Below are 14,392 nucleotides of genomic sequence, written 5' to 3' on the forward strand. Positions count from 1 at the left end.
TTTAACACTCGGAAAAAAGACTGAACTGCTGATGACAATGTTAAAAACGGCAAGCATTTCTAGGATTAAAGTACAGAAAAGCCAGTTTTAAGAATTCTGGACACGCCATACACAACAACATAACTTTAATGTTTTTTATCTCTGTTCGGAGCTGAAAATTTCAGTTGTACAGTCAACTCGAACAAATAACTTATTGGTGGGACGGTGTAACGAAAACGGCAACAAATGACTTTTTATTTAGTACCGAGGACGGTGGTGTAGAGGTATTCTGATCCCGCTTCAATCAAAGCAGCGGCGCTCCAGGGACAAGAAGCGTACGGAAATAACGACCACAATCTTCCGAACCACCGGAGCCGATGAGGTCGAGGTTGAGTCAACGATGTGCGTTCATTTGCCACACGTCGCCTGCCGACCGAGAGACTGCGGTACGGAGAGTGTGTACTCTGAAGCGCTGCTCTGAGGACGCGTGAAATGTATTAAAAGTGAGGCGATACTGGGAGCACAAAGGAAAGTTAACAAAAGCATGAAAGTAGCGTAACCGTAACACAACGAGGGGGAGGGGAGGGGGTGCATGGATGGCTTCCTCGCCTTCGCTCTCAGACGTCGTAGTTTAGTAGACCGTGGTGCGCTCTACAGTCTACCGTCATCACTTCGGTGCCAGTAATCCGGTAGGTGTCAGTAGATATATCCTAGCCTATGAAAGTTCCGTTTACAATATTAGATAATAAATTAAATAACAATACTTCTTTTTCCGGAAAAAATTTAAATCAATAACATGTCATCAGATAACAAAGTAAGAGGTATGTTTGAGTGCCTACCAAATATAACGTAGACAATACAAATTATTTAATCAATTTGACTAATTAGCAATAATGGGCTCCAACAAATGACGTTTTTAGTATTATCGTAGGGAATGTATTTTCCATAATTGCTAAATCTTACACTCCATTTCACCCCTGTGCAGTTAACCTTTCCAAGTTTAAGAAAGAGCCTACTAGCCCTAACTATACAGATAAACTATTCATTCGTTCATCCATTTCTTTATGTCATTTAGTAAAAACCGCTCAAAACAATCAATTTTTATGTTAAAATCGCCTTTGATTTAACTACAAAAAATTTTAAAACTTCCGGTATATTTACAACCTTTAGATTCTATTTAAAATATAGATCTTCAGTGTCAGAAGAAATATGAAATAGTATATCTAAATTTAGTAAGGCAATCGCATTTTCCCATACCTTCATACTCTTTTACTACCTGAAACACTTTAATGACAGCAAATAAAACCATATCAATGTCCTATATTAAAAGTACTGTACAATAATGTACAGTAATATGAATGTCTAACAAAGTTGGGCCCAAAACGAACCTTGCGGATTACCGTATCTCACAATTTAAAGTTGTTTTGCCGATAAAATATCTGTACTTTTTGAAACAAAAATGTTGAAATGGTTTGTTGCGTGAGAACCTGTCTCAGTCGATGTTTTCTTCGCATTGATGATTAATAGGAAAACATTCGTACCTGTCTTTCCTTTTCCATTTTTTACTTCTCATTCAACATTTGGTCGTGTTTAATGGGCTCATTTAATGAGCGAGCAGATAATTTGGAAGAATTCCCAACAATGTCCGATTACAATAGTTAGATTGTTATACTCACATGGAGATGCTTTCATATAATCGTGTGGCTTCATATTTAGCTCAAGACCATCTTGTTGCCGTGCCGAGCCAGGTCCTGAGAAGATGCAGGAACTGTTCACCCCCAGCGAAGAAGACTTCCCCCAGGGGGGGGACCGAGATGTGGACCGCAAGAAATCCAAACCGCTGGTTCCGTCGTCGTTCCGAGCCAATTCACGGTCCACAAAACAGGTGAGAACTTAGAAGTGCAAACGTACCCCAGTTGTAAGGCAGTAAGGAACATGAAAATTCTGGCTTGCTGCGCTCATTCCAGTGAAACAGCCCTTAATATCCTTGGCTTGGTAAACTGTATTGGCAGCTTAGTGTAATATCCCCCTTCACTTCCGCAGGAAGCCGTACGGTTACCGGATCGCTCATACACACATATTGCACTTAGTTTGCCGGTCAGCTAAGACCAGCTGTTTACCTGGACATATCCTTGTTCTCAAGGGCCGTACTCAGCTTTGGCGGGCCCCGTCCAAGAACATAGCCAGGAAAAAACTTGGGGGGTCCCAGACAACTGATATTTTTCCCATACTGGACAAAGAGTAAGGCCCCATTTTGTTCCTTGACCCGTTTTCTTTGTTGAGAACGATCTTTCAGCAGTACATGGCAGTAATGCTGAATTATTTAAATAATAATAATCGTTTACTACAAAAGTAAATTGAGAAAAGAAATTGGGGGGTGTCAAGACAACTGATATTTTCCCGTACTGGACAGAGAGTAAGGGCCAGTTTTGTTCCTTAAAAAGTTCTTGACCCGTTTCTTTGTTTAGAACGATATTTCCAGCAGTATGTGTCAGTAATGCTGAATTATTTAAATAACAATAATCGTTTTACTAAAAAAGTAATTGAGGAAAGAATTTGGGGGGTGTCAAGACAACTGATATTTTCCCTTACTGGACAGAGAGTAAGGGCCAGTTTTGTTCCTTAAAAAGTTCTTGACCCGTTTCTTTGTTGAGAACGATCTTTCAGCAGTACATGTCAGTAATGCTGAATTATTTAAATAATAATAATCGTTTACTAAAAGTTTATTAAGAAAATTTAAAATTTGGGGGTTCGCACCCCTTGAACCCCCTTTCTGGCTACGTCCTTAGCCCCGTCATGTACCGCCCCCGTCACACTGCTTCACCCCCCCCCTCCCCCGTTGTCCCATTGATAACTCTTATTATTTTGTGAATGATAGTAAGATGCAGTAGTAAGTTACAGTTTTTACACTGAGATATCTCATCCGTCAACAAGATCCCTTGAAATAAACGTGTGGCGGGGCCCTGCCCGGGCCCCCTGAGTGCCCGGTGTGAGTACGGCCCTGCTTCTACGTTCCATAGCATGCAGTACAGAACACTGGTCCTACAGAACGTGAACTACCAACTTCACGGTTCACCGCGTGTTTCATGAAATCCGATACACTGTACTCTGAAGAACAATAAACAATGCCTTTAAGATTGCATCGTGATTTTTATCTGTCCAAGAACACTTAGCCTGTATACAGCCCATTCTTTTGGATTGTCGTTATTGTATATTTTCCTCTGGCTCACTTGCTTTCAATCCGCTGTTTCCACATTCGGATTGCTGCCCCTGAATGTATCTTGCTTTCAATTTAAATCAAACTCAATTAGTAACCTTTTGTTATGTATTGCGTGTTGGTGTTTTTGTTTATTTTTAATTATTAAGAATGGCATACAACAAACTATAAACTTTATTTAATGATACCAACTATACGAGATCCTTTCAAATATTTTAAAATTCTATAAAACATGCAGTTAAAGAATCCTGCCCATCTAGAAAACTCAAGTTTTTATAAAATGTGTACATATAATTATTGATAATTATAGTAATAAATTAGTGCAGTAAACCATTGGTGTCCCTCTATAAAAATTACAATATTAATTAAATATAACCGATTCTTAGACCCTACTCCCTGCAATTAATTATCATTCGCTAATAATCCAACGAATTCCCGTCCCACCCTCTGACTAATTACGTATGTTTGAAAAAATAGAGAAATCTTATGTATAAAAAATTACGGATAACCGGTATTTCTTAAGTAGGACCAGGACATCAAAATTGTTCAAACCTCAAATGGAACTCGTGTATCCGAAAATGATTTATTTTCATGTAGACTGTGTTTTATTGAATATTATTATTTGTTGTCGTTTTATCTACAGCTATTACGTTTAGTACAAGTATAATTATGTGAGCTAATAATTTTTGCCATTTTCAGTCTCAACATGGCGACAGTTTTTAACTTTCAACACATTTTATGTCAAATGAAGAATTGTGGGTACTAATACACATTAGATTAATGAAATATGTGTGATGAAAGAACACAACCAAATGTACACATTACGTAACTATGGTAGGAAGGGTTGATTTAATTTGAATGTTGAATTTAGTTCAGGAATCTACAACTGCAGATTCGTGCGTCCAGTATTTATACAATTGCTTGCAACTGCAGATTCGTGTGTCCAGTAATTATACAATGGTTTGCAACTGCATATTCGTGTGTCCAGTAATTATACAATGGTTTGCAACTGCAGATTCATGCGTCCAGTATTTATACAATTGCTTGCAACTGCAGATTCGTGTGTCCAGTTAATTATACAATGGTTTGCAACTGCAGATTCGTGCGTCCTTTATTTATACAATTGCTTGCAACTGCAGATTCGTGTGTCCAGTAATTATACAATGGTTTTGCAACTGGAGATTCGTGTGTCCAGTATTTATACAATGGTTTGCAACTGCAGATTCGTGGCGTCCATTATTTATACAATGGTTTGCAACTGCAGATTCGTGTGTCCAGTATTTATACAATGGTTTGCAACTGCAGATTCGTGTGTCCAGTAATTATACAATGGTTTGCAACTGCGGATTCGTGCGTCCAGTATTTATACAAAGGTTTGCAACTGCAGATTCGTGTGTCCAATATTTATACAATGGTTTGCAACTGCGGATTCGTGTGTCCAGTATTTATACAATGGTTTGCAACTGCAGATTCGTGTGTCCCATTATTTATACAATGGTTTGCAATTGCAGATTCGTGCGTCCATTATTTATACAATGTTTTGCAACTGCGGATTCGTGCGTCCAGTATTTATTACAATGGTTTGCAACTGTAGAGTCGTGTGTCCAGTATTTATACAATGGTTTGCTACAGCTCATTTGTTTGTCTGGTATCTATACAATGGGTTTCAGCTACAAATAAAAATTCTCGTATTTTATTTTCACAAATATTACAAACACAACATTAAAAAATGTACATATTATAGTTATAAATTAAGATTTGACTTTATTTTACGAACTGTACCACAAAAGACAACGTAATATTACAATTCTCATACGTCTGACAGTTATCAAAATGTAAATAAATGTGTTTATTGTATTTACGTTTACGAAGTGCCAGATGAAGACAGCTTTTGCTGTTGTAAAATCGCACAAAATAAAAAGTATAATAATTGGGGGTTTTGTTTGTTCTTAATTTAGTGATATTTACGAAGTCAGTAACCAATACACGCTCTGAATATTCAAGATTATCTTTGTATTACAATGCAGTTAAAACGATTATTTATCAGTGATAACTGACTCAAACCTTTACTGGTCTTTGACAAATTTGGTTTCGTTCGTTTACAACGCATTTGGTTGTATTTATAATGTTAAAGTGCGCCCCATTCCCCCAATACTAACAACTGGCGTCGCCATTTCTTATTTTCATAGTCATTGAATCATCATCATTTGATAGTTTTTCCTACCTAGCCTTCTCAAAAGAATGCTTCCAATCATAAAAACTTTCTTTTATTCTCAGTTTGGAACAGACAGACAGCATGGGCATCCAGAATCACGGACCCTGGATTTCTAATAATAGCCCGTTCCTTTTAAAATTTCCACCATTTCGTATCATAACAGAAAATAGATTTACAGAAATTCTGAGTGAGGTTTGAACTTCTTTATTTTTTTATTATTATTTCAACGGCATAACCATTTTAACAAGTAAGTTTCAATTTTATCTAGATACATAACAATTGACCAAAGAAACTAATTAGTAGACAAAAACAAAAACAATAGAATATGCAACCAGTAAACAAAACAATAGATACATGATGAAACAAATAGATATGAATTGTAAGATGCATAACAAGAAAGTATAAGTAGGTAACAAGTCATGTGCAACAATAAATAGATAAATATTATAACAATAACAAAGAAAGATGTCAAATCAAATCAAAATCAAATTCTTTTTATTGCAAGGACAACATGTATGAGTTGCATAGCAAACGTCAATATTGTATGAGTCTATTCTAAAATTTTAAACATTCATACCACATTACCTCATTTCAAACATACAGTTTTACAATCCCGCATCTTTCATTCCTGGCCAATGAAACCCACTTCAAACATTGGAGTCAGTCATTCCAATTGTGTGGGTCTCCCAGTCGAATTCAAAAAACTCATCTGCATTATAAAATGCAATGCGACACCAAAAGGCGTTTGAGACGAGCTTTGAACGCCGTTGGGCGTTGGGGTAGTTTTTATAGAGTTGGGCAGTCTGTTTGAGGAAATTAACACCTGCTTTGCGAAGGCAAGCGTTCACAAACTACCGTTCTGTGTCTTCCCGTACGGTAGTTTTCTCTGCCTCGTGTCTCATACATGTGGTATGTCCCGGCCTCTGGTTAAGGCACATTTTGTACATACAAAACATGGTTGTTTCTAAAATGTAGAGACACGGCAACGTCAACAGCTGCAATTTCTTGAAAACCGGCCTGCACGGACTCTCTGTAATTGATTTTTGCGATTGATTCGAATCGATTTTTTTTGAAGTCTGAAAACTCTCTGGAAGAGAGTGTTTGCACACGCTCCCCACAGAACCAGACCGTAGGACAAATGGGGATAAATCAAGCCGTAATACGCCGTTATCAGTACCTGACTCGGGCAGTTATTTTGCTAAAGACCTCAGAACGAAAATTCCTGAGGAAATTTTGGCACAAACGTGGTCAATATGATCATTCCAGGTCAACCCTCTATCAAGGTGTATTCCCAGGAATTTTGAAGAGCAGACTTCGTCCAGTGTGGAGTCCCCCAAGAAAACTACGGGTTCACCAAGGTTTTCCACCACACGCAAAGAAAAATTCAAAACATTTGATTTTGATGAGTTTGCTGTGAGATTGAGGCTGTTGAAGTGTTGGACACAGTTGTTGATGTCAACAAAAGCCTGTTGTTCCAAAACTTCACTGGATTTCCCACTGAAACAGAGAGTCGTATCATCAGCATACTGCACTAGTTTTCCATGCCGAAGTGATGATCCTATGTCGTTGACATAGAGCAGGAAAAGCACAGGACTGAGTATGGATCCCTGTGGGACACCATATTTCAGTTTTATTGGCCTGGACAGTTGATTTGAAATTTGGACAACTTGGGATCTGTGGCTTAGGAATGAGCTAAGCCATTCAAGGGGCACGCCTCGAATTGCCATGAGACTCAAGTTTGTCTAGCAGTTGGTGTTATGGTCAACGCAGTCGAATGCTTTGGACAGGTCAAGAAACACACTCATTGTGTGTTTCCGATTTTCTATCCCCTCCACAATCATATCAACAAGACTAACAACTGCGTCAGTTGTCGATTTGGCCCTTTCTGAACCCAAATTGTTCATCAGAGAGCTGATTGTATTTGTCCAAAAAAGAAAGCATTCTTATGAGAAAAAAGTTTTTCAAATATTTTGCTCAATACTGGCAAAAATTGAGACAGGCCTATAAATTATTGATAGACAGCGGATCGTCTTTCTTAAATATTGGGACAACTTTAGCGACTTTCAGGAGGGAGGGGAAAACTCCACTTTGGAATGAAGAATTTATTCAGTTGGGTTAATGGCCTCACTAAGTGCTTGAAGACACTTTTAATGAGCCATGTTGACATTCAGATTTAGATCGTTTTGTTTTTTTTGGCTGGGAGCTGCTGAATAATTCGTTTAAGCTCATCCTCAACAACAGGCGCCAACACCATGGAGTGTGTGGGGCTCTGTCTTCGCGAGGGGCGTACTTGAGGTTTCAGATGGTCGAGGACTCAGCCCACCAGCAACGGTTGCGAAAAACCCGTTAAACTGGTTAGCAATCTCAGTTGCATCTTCCTCAAGTTTGTCCCCAATTTTAATTTTGATTTGCTTGTGTGAACTTGTGATTTATTGTTAATGATGCTCCAAGTTGTTTTTGAAATGTTTTTGGAAGAGAGAATTGATTTGGAGACATCATATGCTTTTGCAGCTTGGATCACTTTTCTGTAAATGCTTTTATATTTCCTAAAAAAAATTTTGAAGTTATCATTTGAAGTATTTTTATAAATTTCCGAGAAAAACTTTAATTTTTCTCTAGAAACCAAAATGCCTTTAGTGATCCAATGTTTGTTGTTTGATTTTTTTTCGCAAACACTAATTTTTCTGGTAGGGCAGCAGATGTTAAAATGAAAATTTAGAGTGTCGTTAAACGTTTTGAATTGCTGCTCTACAGGATCAGATGAATTTAGAAAATTCCATGTCTCTTTAGACAGGGAAGTGTTGAGGTTGAGCGGATGTTTTCTGGCCTTACGTCTCTTACTGTTTGTGTACTTTTGGGCTCCCTTTCTAATTTTATTCCACTTTATTATGACCTCTTGGCCATAGTGGTCGGAAATCGCTGTGTTTACCACAGACCACTGCGACACTTGAGTGATTGGAGATGACGTTGTCGATAGCCGATTTAGTTGTAGCCGTAACTCTCGTCGGAGTGTTGACAAGCAACTCAAGGTTGAATGACCTCAATAAATCGACTAGTCGAATGGTGGACTGGATGAATTTTGTCCAACGCGTCAATGTTAAAATCCCCCATTACGACGAATTTCTGACGTTGGTTAGTCAGTTTCGTAAGTAATTGTTCGAATTTTGAAAAGAAAGTGTCCTTACATCCGCTGGGAGACCTGTAAATTTCCGATCACTAACAATTTAGATTTGTTTGTTTGCAAATTGATTCCTACTGCTTCAAAGTCTTTTTCGGCTAAATCTTGGTATCGGAAAGGGGGGAGAACATGAAATTTTGTTTCAGAAAAATTGCAAACGCCCCCTCCTTTGGAGTGAGGTCGACAAAACGCGCAAGCCAATTTGTAATTTGGAATTTTGTAATGTGCGAGATTTTCCTCGTTAAACCAGTTTTCAGTTATCACAAGGAGATCAGTTTTTTGATCCTCGCACATGAGTTGGATTTCTTTCCAATTTGTTGGTTGCTGATTGTGCATTTTGGTGAAGCAGTCTTATTTCAATTTCTGGGTGATTATTTGAGATTTTCCGATTTTGTTTGTTTTTGTTTGTCAATTTGGTCCTATGAGTTGAAGCGGGGTCCCTAAAAAAACAGATTCAACGTGTGATGTTGATGGTCTATATTGTCCTTCAGGCACTGTAGCAAGAGGAGCCCATTCTCACCACATCCGCGTAGCTATCGAGCTGGAAACCGGTGACCCGGGGCGGAGGTGAGCTGACCAGCGGAGGCGGCGGTGGTGGGGTCTCTGCTGGGGTGGCTGGAAGAGTGTTGGAGCTGGGAGCCGGTTGAGTAGGGGGCACTCCAGGCTGTAGCCCTATCCCTGCACGTGCCGAGAGACTCGCCAGATGGTCCAGAATAAGCTCGGCCAAGTAGACACTTGCCCTCAGGCCCAAGGTGCATTCCATGCCCAGTGAACCACCGCCTACTGATGGAGTTGAAGTTGAGTAGATGTAGAACGTTTGTGTCTGACACACAACTCTTCCATATAGTTGTTCACCAGGCGGGTTTGTTTGGTTCACTGGGTGGCGGGCAGGTAGGTCGTGTCTATGGGGGACAGTAGCCAGTAACACACTGGCCGGGCCTGTGCGGGTGAGGAATGTGCTGCTCGAGGTCTCTAAAGATGGTCTGAGACTCTCCGGCTGCGATGTCGTTGGTACCGGCAAGTATGACGCAGCAGCTCCTCGATGGCGGTGGAGATGCAGATGTAACAGCACCCAGCTTGGCCCCAGGCTTGCAGACACCCGTCACTGAAGTCCTTCAGATCCACTCGTTGTTGGAGAAGAGCCTGCTAGACCACGCGCGTGGCTGTCACCCTCGATCACTACCGAGCTGAAATCCAAGGTTTTTCGTGACCCCATGTTGTCTGATTGCAATTGGCTAGTTCTCACTCTATTGCTATTTTTTTTGTCTTGCATGTTGTTTCTTCTTTGCTTTGTTAATATTTCTACTATTGGATTTTATATTCTTGTTTGACTTCTTGTTTTTCTATTTTCTTGTTTATAGTTTTTGATCGCGAAGGGATTGTATTTTTTTCTTCAGGAAGTAAATGATAACGATTTTGCAGTTTTATGTGCAGTTTCCTGTTTTTTCTGGATTATCCATTCGCCATCGCCTTCTTTGAAGCATTCACAGGTTTTCTTTTCAGCTCTTAGTGCAGCAACTTCCGCTTCAAGAACTTCGATGGTCGTTCTAAGGCTAGCCAGCAAGTTCCGATTTTCAGCGCATCGACTGTCAAGACAGCCGATTGATTCGCACTGAACTGCCTGATCTCTTGTTAGGTGGCATTGCCTTGACCCTGCGACAAACACCCGGTCAGTGAATTGAAGCAACCGTGTATCCGACTCTATTGAGTGGTTTAAAATTTTCTTCCGGTCCTCCTTCAGTAACTCAAGTTCTTTTTTGAGTTTGGAGTTTTCAATTTCCCACTCAGACACGACCAAGGAATTGCCGCAGGTGAAGAAGGGTCGACCTCACAGGGCGCGGCCGGCGCGGGTGACGGAGCGCGTGGAGTGGACTTGCCGGGCTCAGCCGCGGGTGACGAAACGCGCGGGGTGGACGTACCGGGCTCAAGCCGCGGGTGACGCGGAAGGCGGCGAGATGTTGCGTTGTGGAGTGGAGAGGCTGCGCATAGTCACAGGATGGTGTCCAGTATGTTTAGCGTTTACTGTAATTAGTTCCTTCTTACTTTCATCCGTTTTAAATTGTAGCACTGCAGGTTTTGCCTAGACATCTCCACTGCCCTCCCAAGCCAAAAGGCCGTATCTACAGAAATTTCACATATTGAGTTAAATATTGATTCTAATGTTTTAAACCATGAGGATTCCAAAAAGCCAAACCAGAAGGCTGTATCTGCTACAGTTTCAGAGATATAATGATAGTGAAAAGCCGTATCTACTGTGAAAATAACCTAATACTAAAGCAAAAGGCTGTAATCTACAAGTACTTAGCCAAAAACCCGTATCTGCAATGCAGTTACGGTTGTCTGGCTTAGGATTTACCAGTTACTGTTTTTTCTGGCTTAGTATACTCTTTGTGATGTTGTACTTACGTTTTTTTATAACAGTTGAAATAAAGAATACTGTGTAGAAAACAGCTGTTTGAAGCAAGAAAATAGACTGTACAAGGAACAACTGCTGCAGATTGAGGTTATGTCTTGTGATATAAGCAAAGAGTGAGTGTGTGCTGTTTTAGTTTTTAGTATAAAAGTTATCTTCTTAACTGTGGATATATTTTGATATCAAGTTATAATATAATTAATATTAAGTAATTGAACAGTATTTAATAAGGTCTACACATGTGAAAATTGCCAGCGATCCTTTTCCAGATGTGTTTACATTTCCCATGTTTCACAATGCTTACCTGAAGGTTCTTCTTCAGTTTCCAACTGTCAGGTAAGAGTTAACCGTTGCTAAATTAATGTAAAAAGGTTAGAATTTATTGATTTTCTTGAAATGACTGATAAAAATTTTAAAAATATTTAACGATGAAACTATATAATTGACCATATACTTAATAGCCTATTATATATAAGCCTATTAACTTATATTATAATTTGAACGTTATTTTACAGGAAGACATTTTTGCTGAGGAATCTCATCATGAATTGCTGGAAGTAGGCCTTCCTGTGACTGAAATTACACCAACTAATCCCTCAACTAGTACTGAAGAAGAAACACTTTTCATGGTCATTAATCTGAATGAAAATACCCTCCCTCTTGATTTAACAGAAGATACTACAGTTGTAGTAGAAATGACACATGAACAAGATCTGAATCAAAATGAAGAGAATGAAAGTGCCAAGGACAAGGGTTTTACCAAGAAGGGACAACCAAGAAAAAGATCTGCACCAAAAGAAAAAGAGACACGCTCATCAAAACAGTTACGACTAAAAGAAAAGCACGGCATAAAACCAGCATGTGATGTAAACCGATGCAAGATGAAATGTATTCAAAAAATTACAGAAGAGAGGCGAAAAAGTATTTATGAACAGTTTTGGTCACTAGATGACTCAGACAGAAAAATGTTTATTTTAAGTTGTGTGACAAGGAAAAAAAAGTGGCAAGGAGAACAGTTGCTGATGGAGTTGAGTCTAGAAGAAATAAGTCTTTCTTTTTATACCTTTACAGACGATGAAGGAGAAATCAAACATGTTTTGCAAAACATTTTTTCTGGCCACCCTTGGATATTCGAAAAATAATGACACAACTGTGTATTAATATTTTGAATCAGGCTATTGACGACATTACTCCAAAAATTGATCGGAGGGGCAGACATGAACCTCACAACAAAATTAACAGAGCTTGCATCGTTGACCACATCATGAAATTCAACCCATGTGTTTCATCATTATCGTCGAGAACATGCTCCACTCAAGAGGTACTTACCAACTGGATGTAAACGTTAAACTAATGCACGATGATTTCATACTAACATACCCAGAAAAAAAAATTTCCTACGAGTTGTACCGGCTCAGTTTTATCGGAACAAAATATTTCTTTTAACGAAACTCGGACATGAAGAATGTGAAAAGTGTGAAATTTTTGAGAAGCATAATTTGGATCATTCTAAAATTCCTAATGAGTCATGCGATGAATGTAAAAAATATTTAAGCCATAAGATGAGATATGAAGAAGCACGAAAATTGTACATTGAGTCTGTAGATAAAACTAAAATAGATGAATATAGCACTGAAAAAAACTGTTATTTATTCAATGGACATACAAAAAGTACTGATGCTTACCTCAGATGGAGGAATTTAAGGAATGTTTGTTCACTAGGCGAATCATCGTCTTGAACGAATCTTTTGTTCCAGTTGGTGACGGGGCAATCCGACATACAGCCAATTGCATGTATTTGGCATGAAGCTATATCAGGGCGAAAAAAAGAAGATATTTGCAGCACAATCTACAAGTTCCTCACTTTAAATAGGGATGCTGAAAAGGTTATCTTGTGGATGGATAACTGTGCTGCACAAAATAAAAACTGGGGATTGTTTTCTTTCATGGTCTACGTCATAAATAGTGGTGAAATCGCAGCTTCAGAGATAGTTTTCAATTACTTAGAATCCGGTCACACATTTATGTCTGCCGACAGCTTTCATCACCAGGTTTCTAAGCAACTGCGGTTTGAAAGGTAAAGTCTATGACTTCAAAGACTTCCATGAAGCTGTCCAAAACAGCAACTCAAAAAAGGTAACTGTTGTAGACATGAATTTTGATGATTTTTTTCTTGAGTTTGATTATTCATCCTCAAGTAAAATAAATAAAGCAAATCCGAGGCCATATTTAGCTAACATGGTTCAAGTTTCTTTTGAAAGAGGTGAAATGAATTTAAAATATAAAACTTCATTTTCCTCAGATAATATTTCTTTTGAATTTTTTAAAACAGTCAATTCTTAAAAAAACAAAGATTCCTCAACCTCTGAAAAGAAATGGCCCCAGGGGTATTCTTAAACTAAAAAAGGCCGACATTTTAAAGAAGTTGGTCCCACTCATGCCTCACAATAGAAGGGAATTTTGGAATGAAATGCCAACAAGTGATTGCTCAGATCTCATAACTGAACCTGATGAATAGTAATTTTGTAACATTGGTTTTAACATAAGTTCATAAGTAATGTTCAATCTAATAATTATTACTTTTGTAATATTTTTAAAATAAAACTATAATATCATTTCATTTTTGTTTATTATTTTACCCCAGTTTATAGAGAAACCCGATTGAATGATTAGATAGTGTATGTGTGTTTTTTGAATTGCTAGTAAAATTATAATTTCTAAATAAAATTATAATTTACAGTTATTTGGTTATAAATAGTGGTACTGTAGTTAGAATTAATTGATAAAAATTTATTCTTTGTCAGACTGAAGTGATATAGCTTATGCTCCCAAGAAAAGATTAGGCAGCAGATACGGTTTTTAAATATTGCCATAAAGTGGAATACATAGCCAAAAGAAGGTATGTGTATATACGGTCTTTTGGCTTTGTAAACAATCATGCACAAAAACAGTAACTGATTCAAAAAATAGGAACAAAATGATTTTTGTTGCATAAAAACCTAATTTTAATAAGATGTTCATACTGTACATTAGTTTGAACATAACCGAAGATTCAGATGATCAAGTGTATTATGAGAAATTTACAATGGAAGTGTGCAAAAGTGAAACGGCCATTTTCTCAGTTTGCCATATTTTGTAGATACGGCCTTTTGGTCTAGCGGGGCAGTCCAGACCACTTCACCATTTTTAAGGGAATAACTTTCTCTATACTTAAAGTTATCATATAGGATATGTGGCTTGCCACTTTTGGATAATTCCAAAGAGAACATTCTCTTGTCCAATTTTAAAAAGTTGTAACAGTATTAAGAAGGAAAACAACCGTATACAATAAAATAAATATACAATGCCTTTTTGATTTGGTAAAATAAATATTTTAGAATTTAATTTCTA

At 38.2% G+C, this 14,392-nt stretch overlaps 1 protein-coding gene across 1 annotated transcript; it reads left to right on the top strand.

Annotated features, from left to right (window-relative positions):
* Nucleotides 1–11,240: 11,240 nt before the first annotated feature.
* LOC124374757 lies at nt 11,241–11,990 on the top strand (the record flags this gene model as incomplete). Its single annotated transcript, XM_046832912.1, is given in 1 exon segment — nt 11,241–11,990. A coding segment is annotated over 1 exon segment (362 nt), but the record flags the coding sequence as incomplete, so codon positions are not given.
* Nucleotides 11,991–14,392: the final 2,402 nt, after the last annotated feature.

Source organism: Homalodisca vitripennis, unplaced genomic scaffold, assembly GCF_021130785.1.
Source record: "Homalodisca vitripennis isolate AUS2020 unplaced genomic scaffold, UT_GWSS_2.1 ScUCBcl_9950;HRSCAF=18613, whole genome shotgun sequence".
Lineage (NCBI taxonomy): Eukaryota > Metazoa > Arthropoda > Insecta > Hemiptera > Cicadellidae > Homalodisca > Homalodisca vitripennis.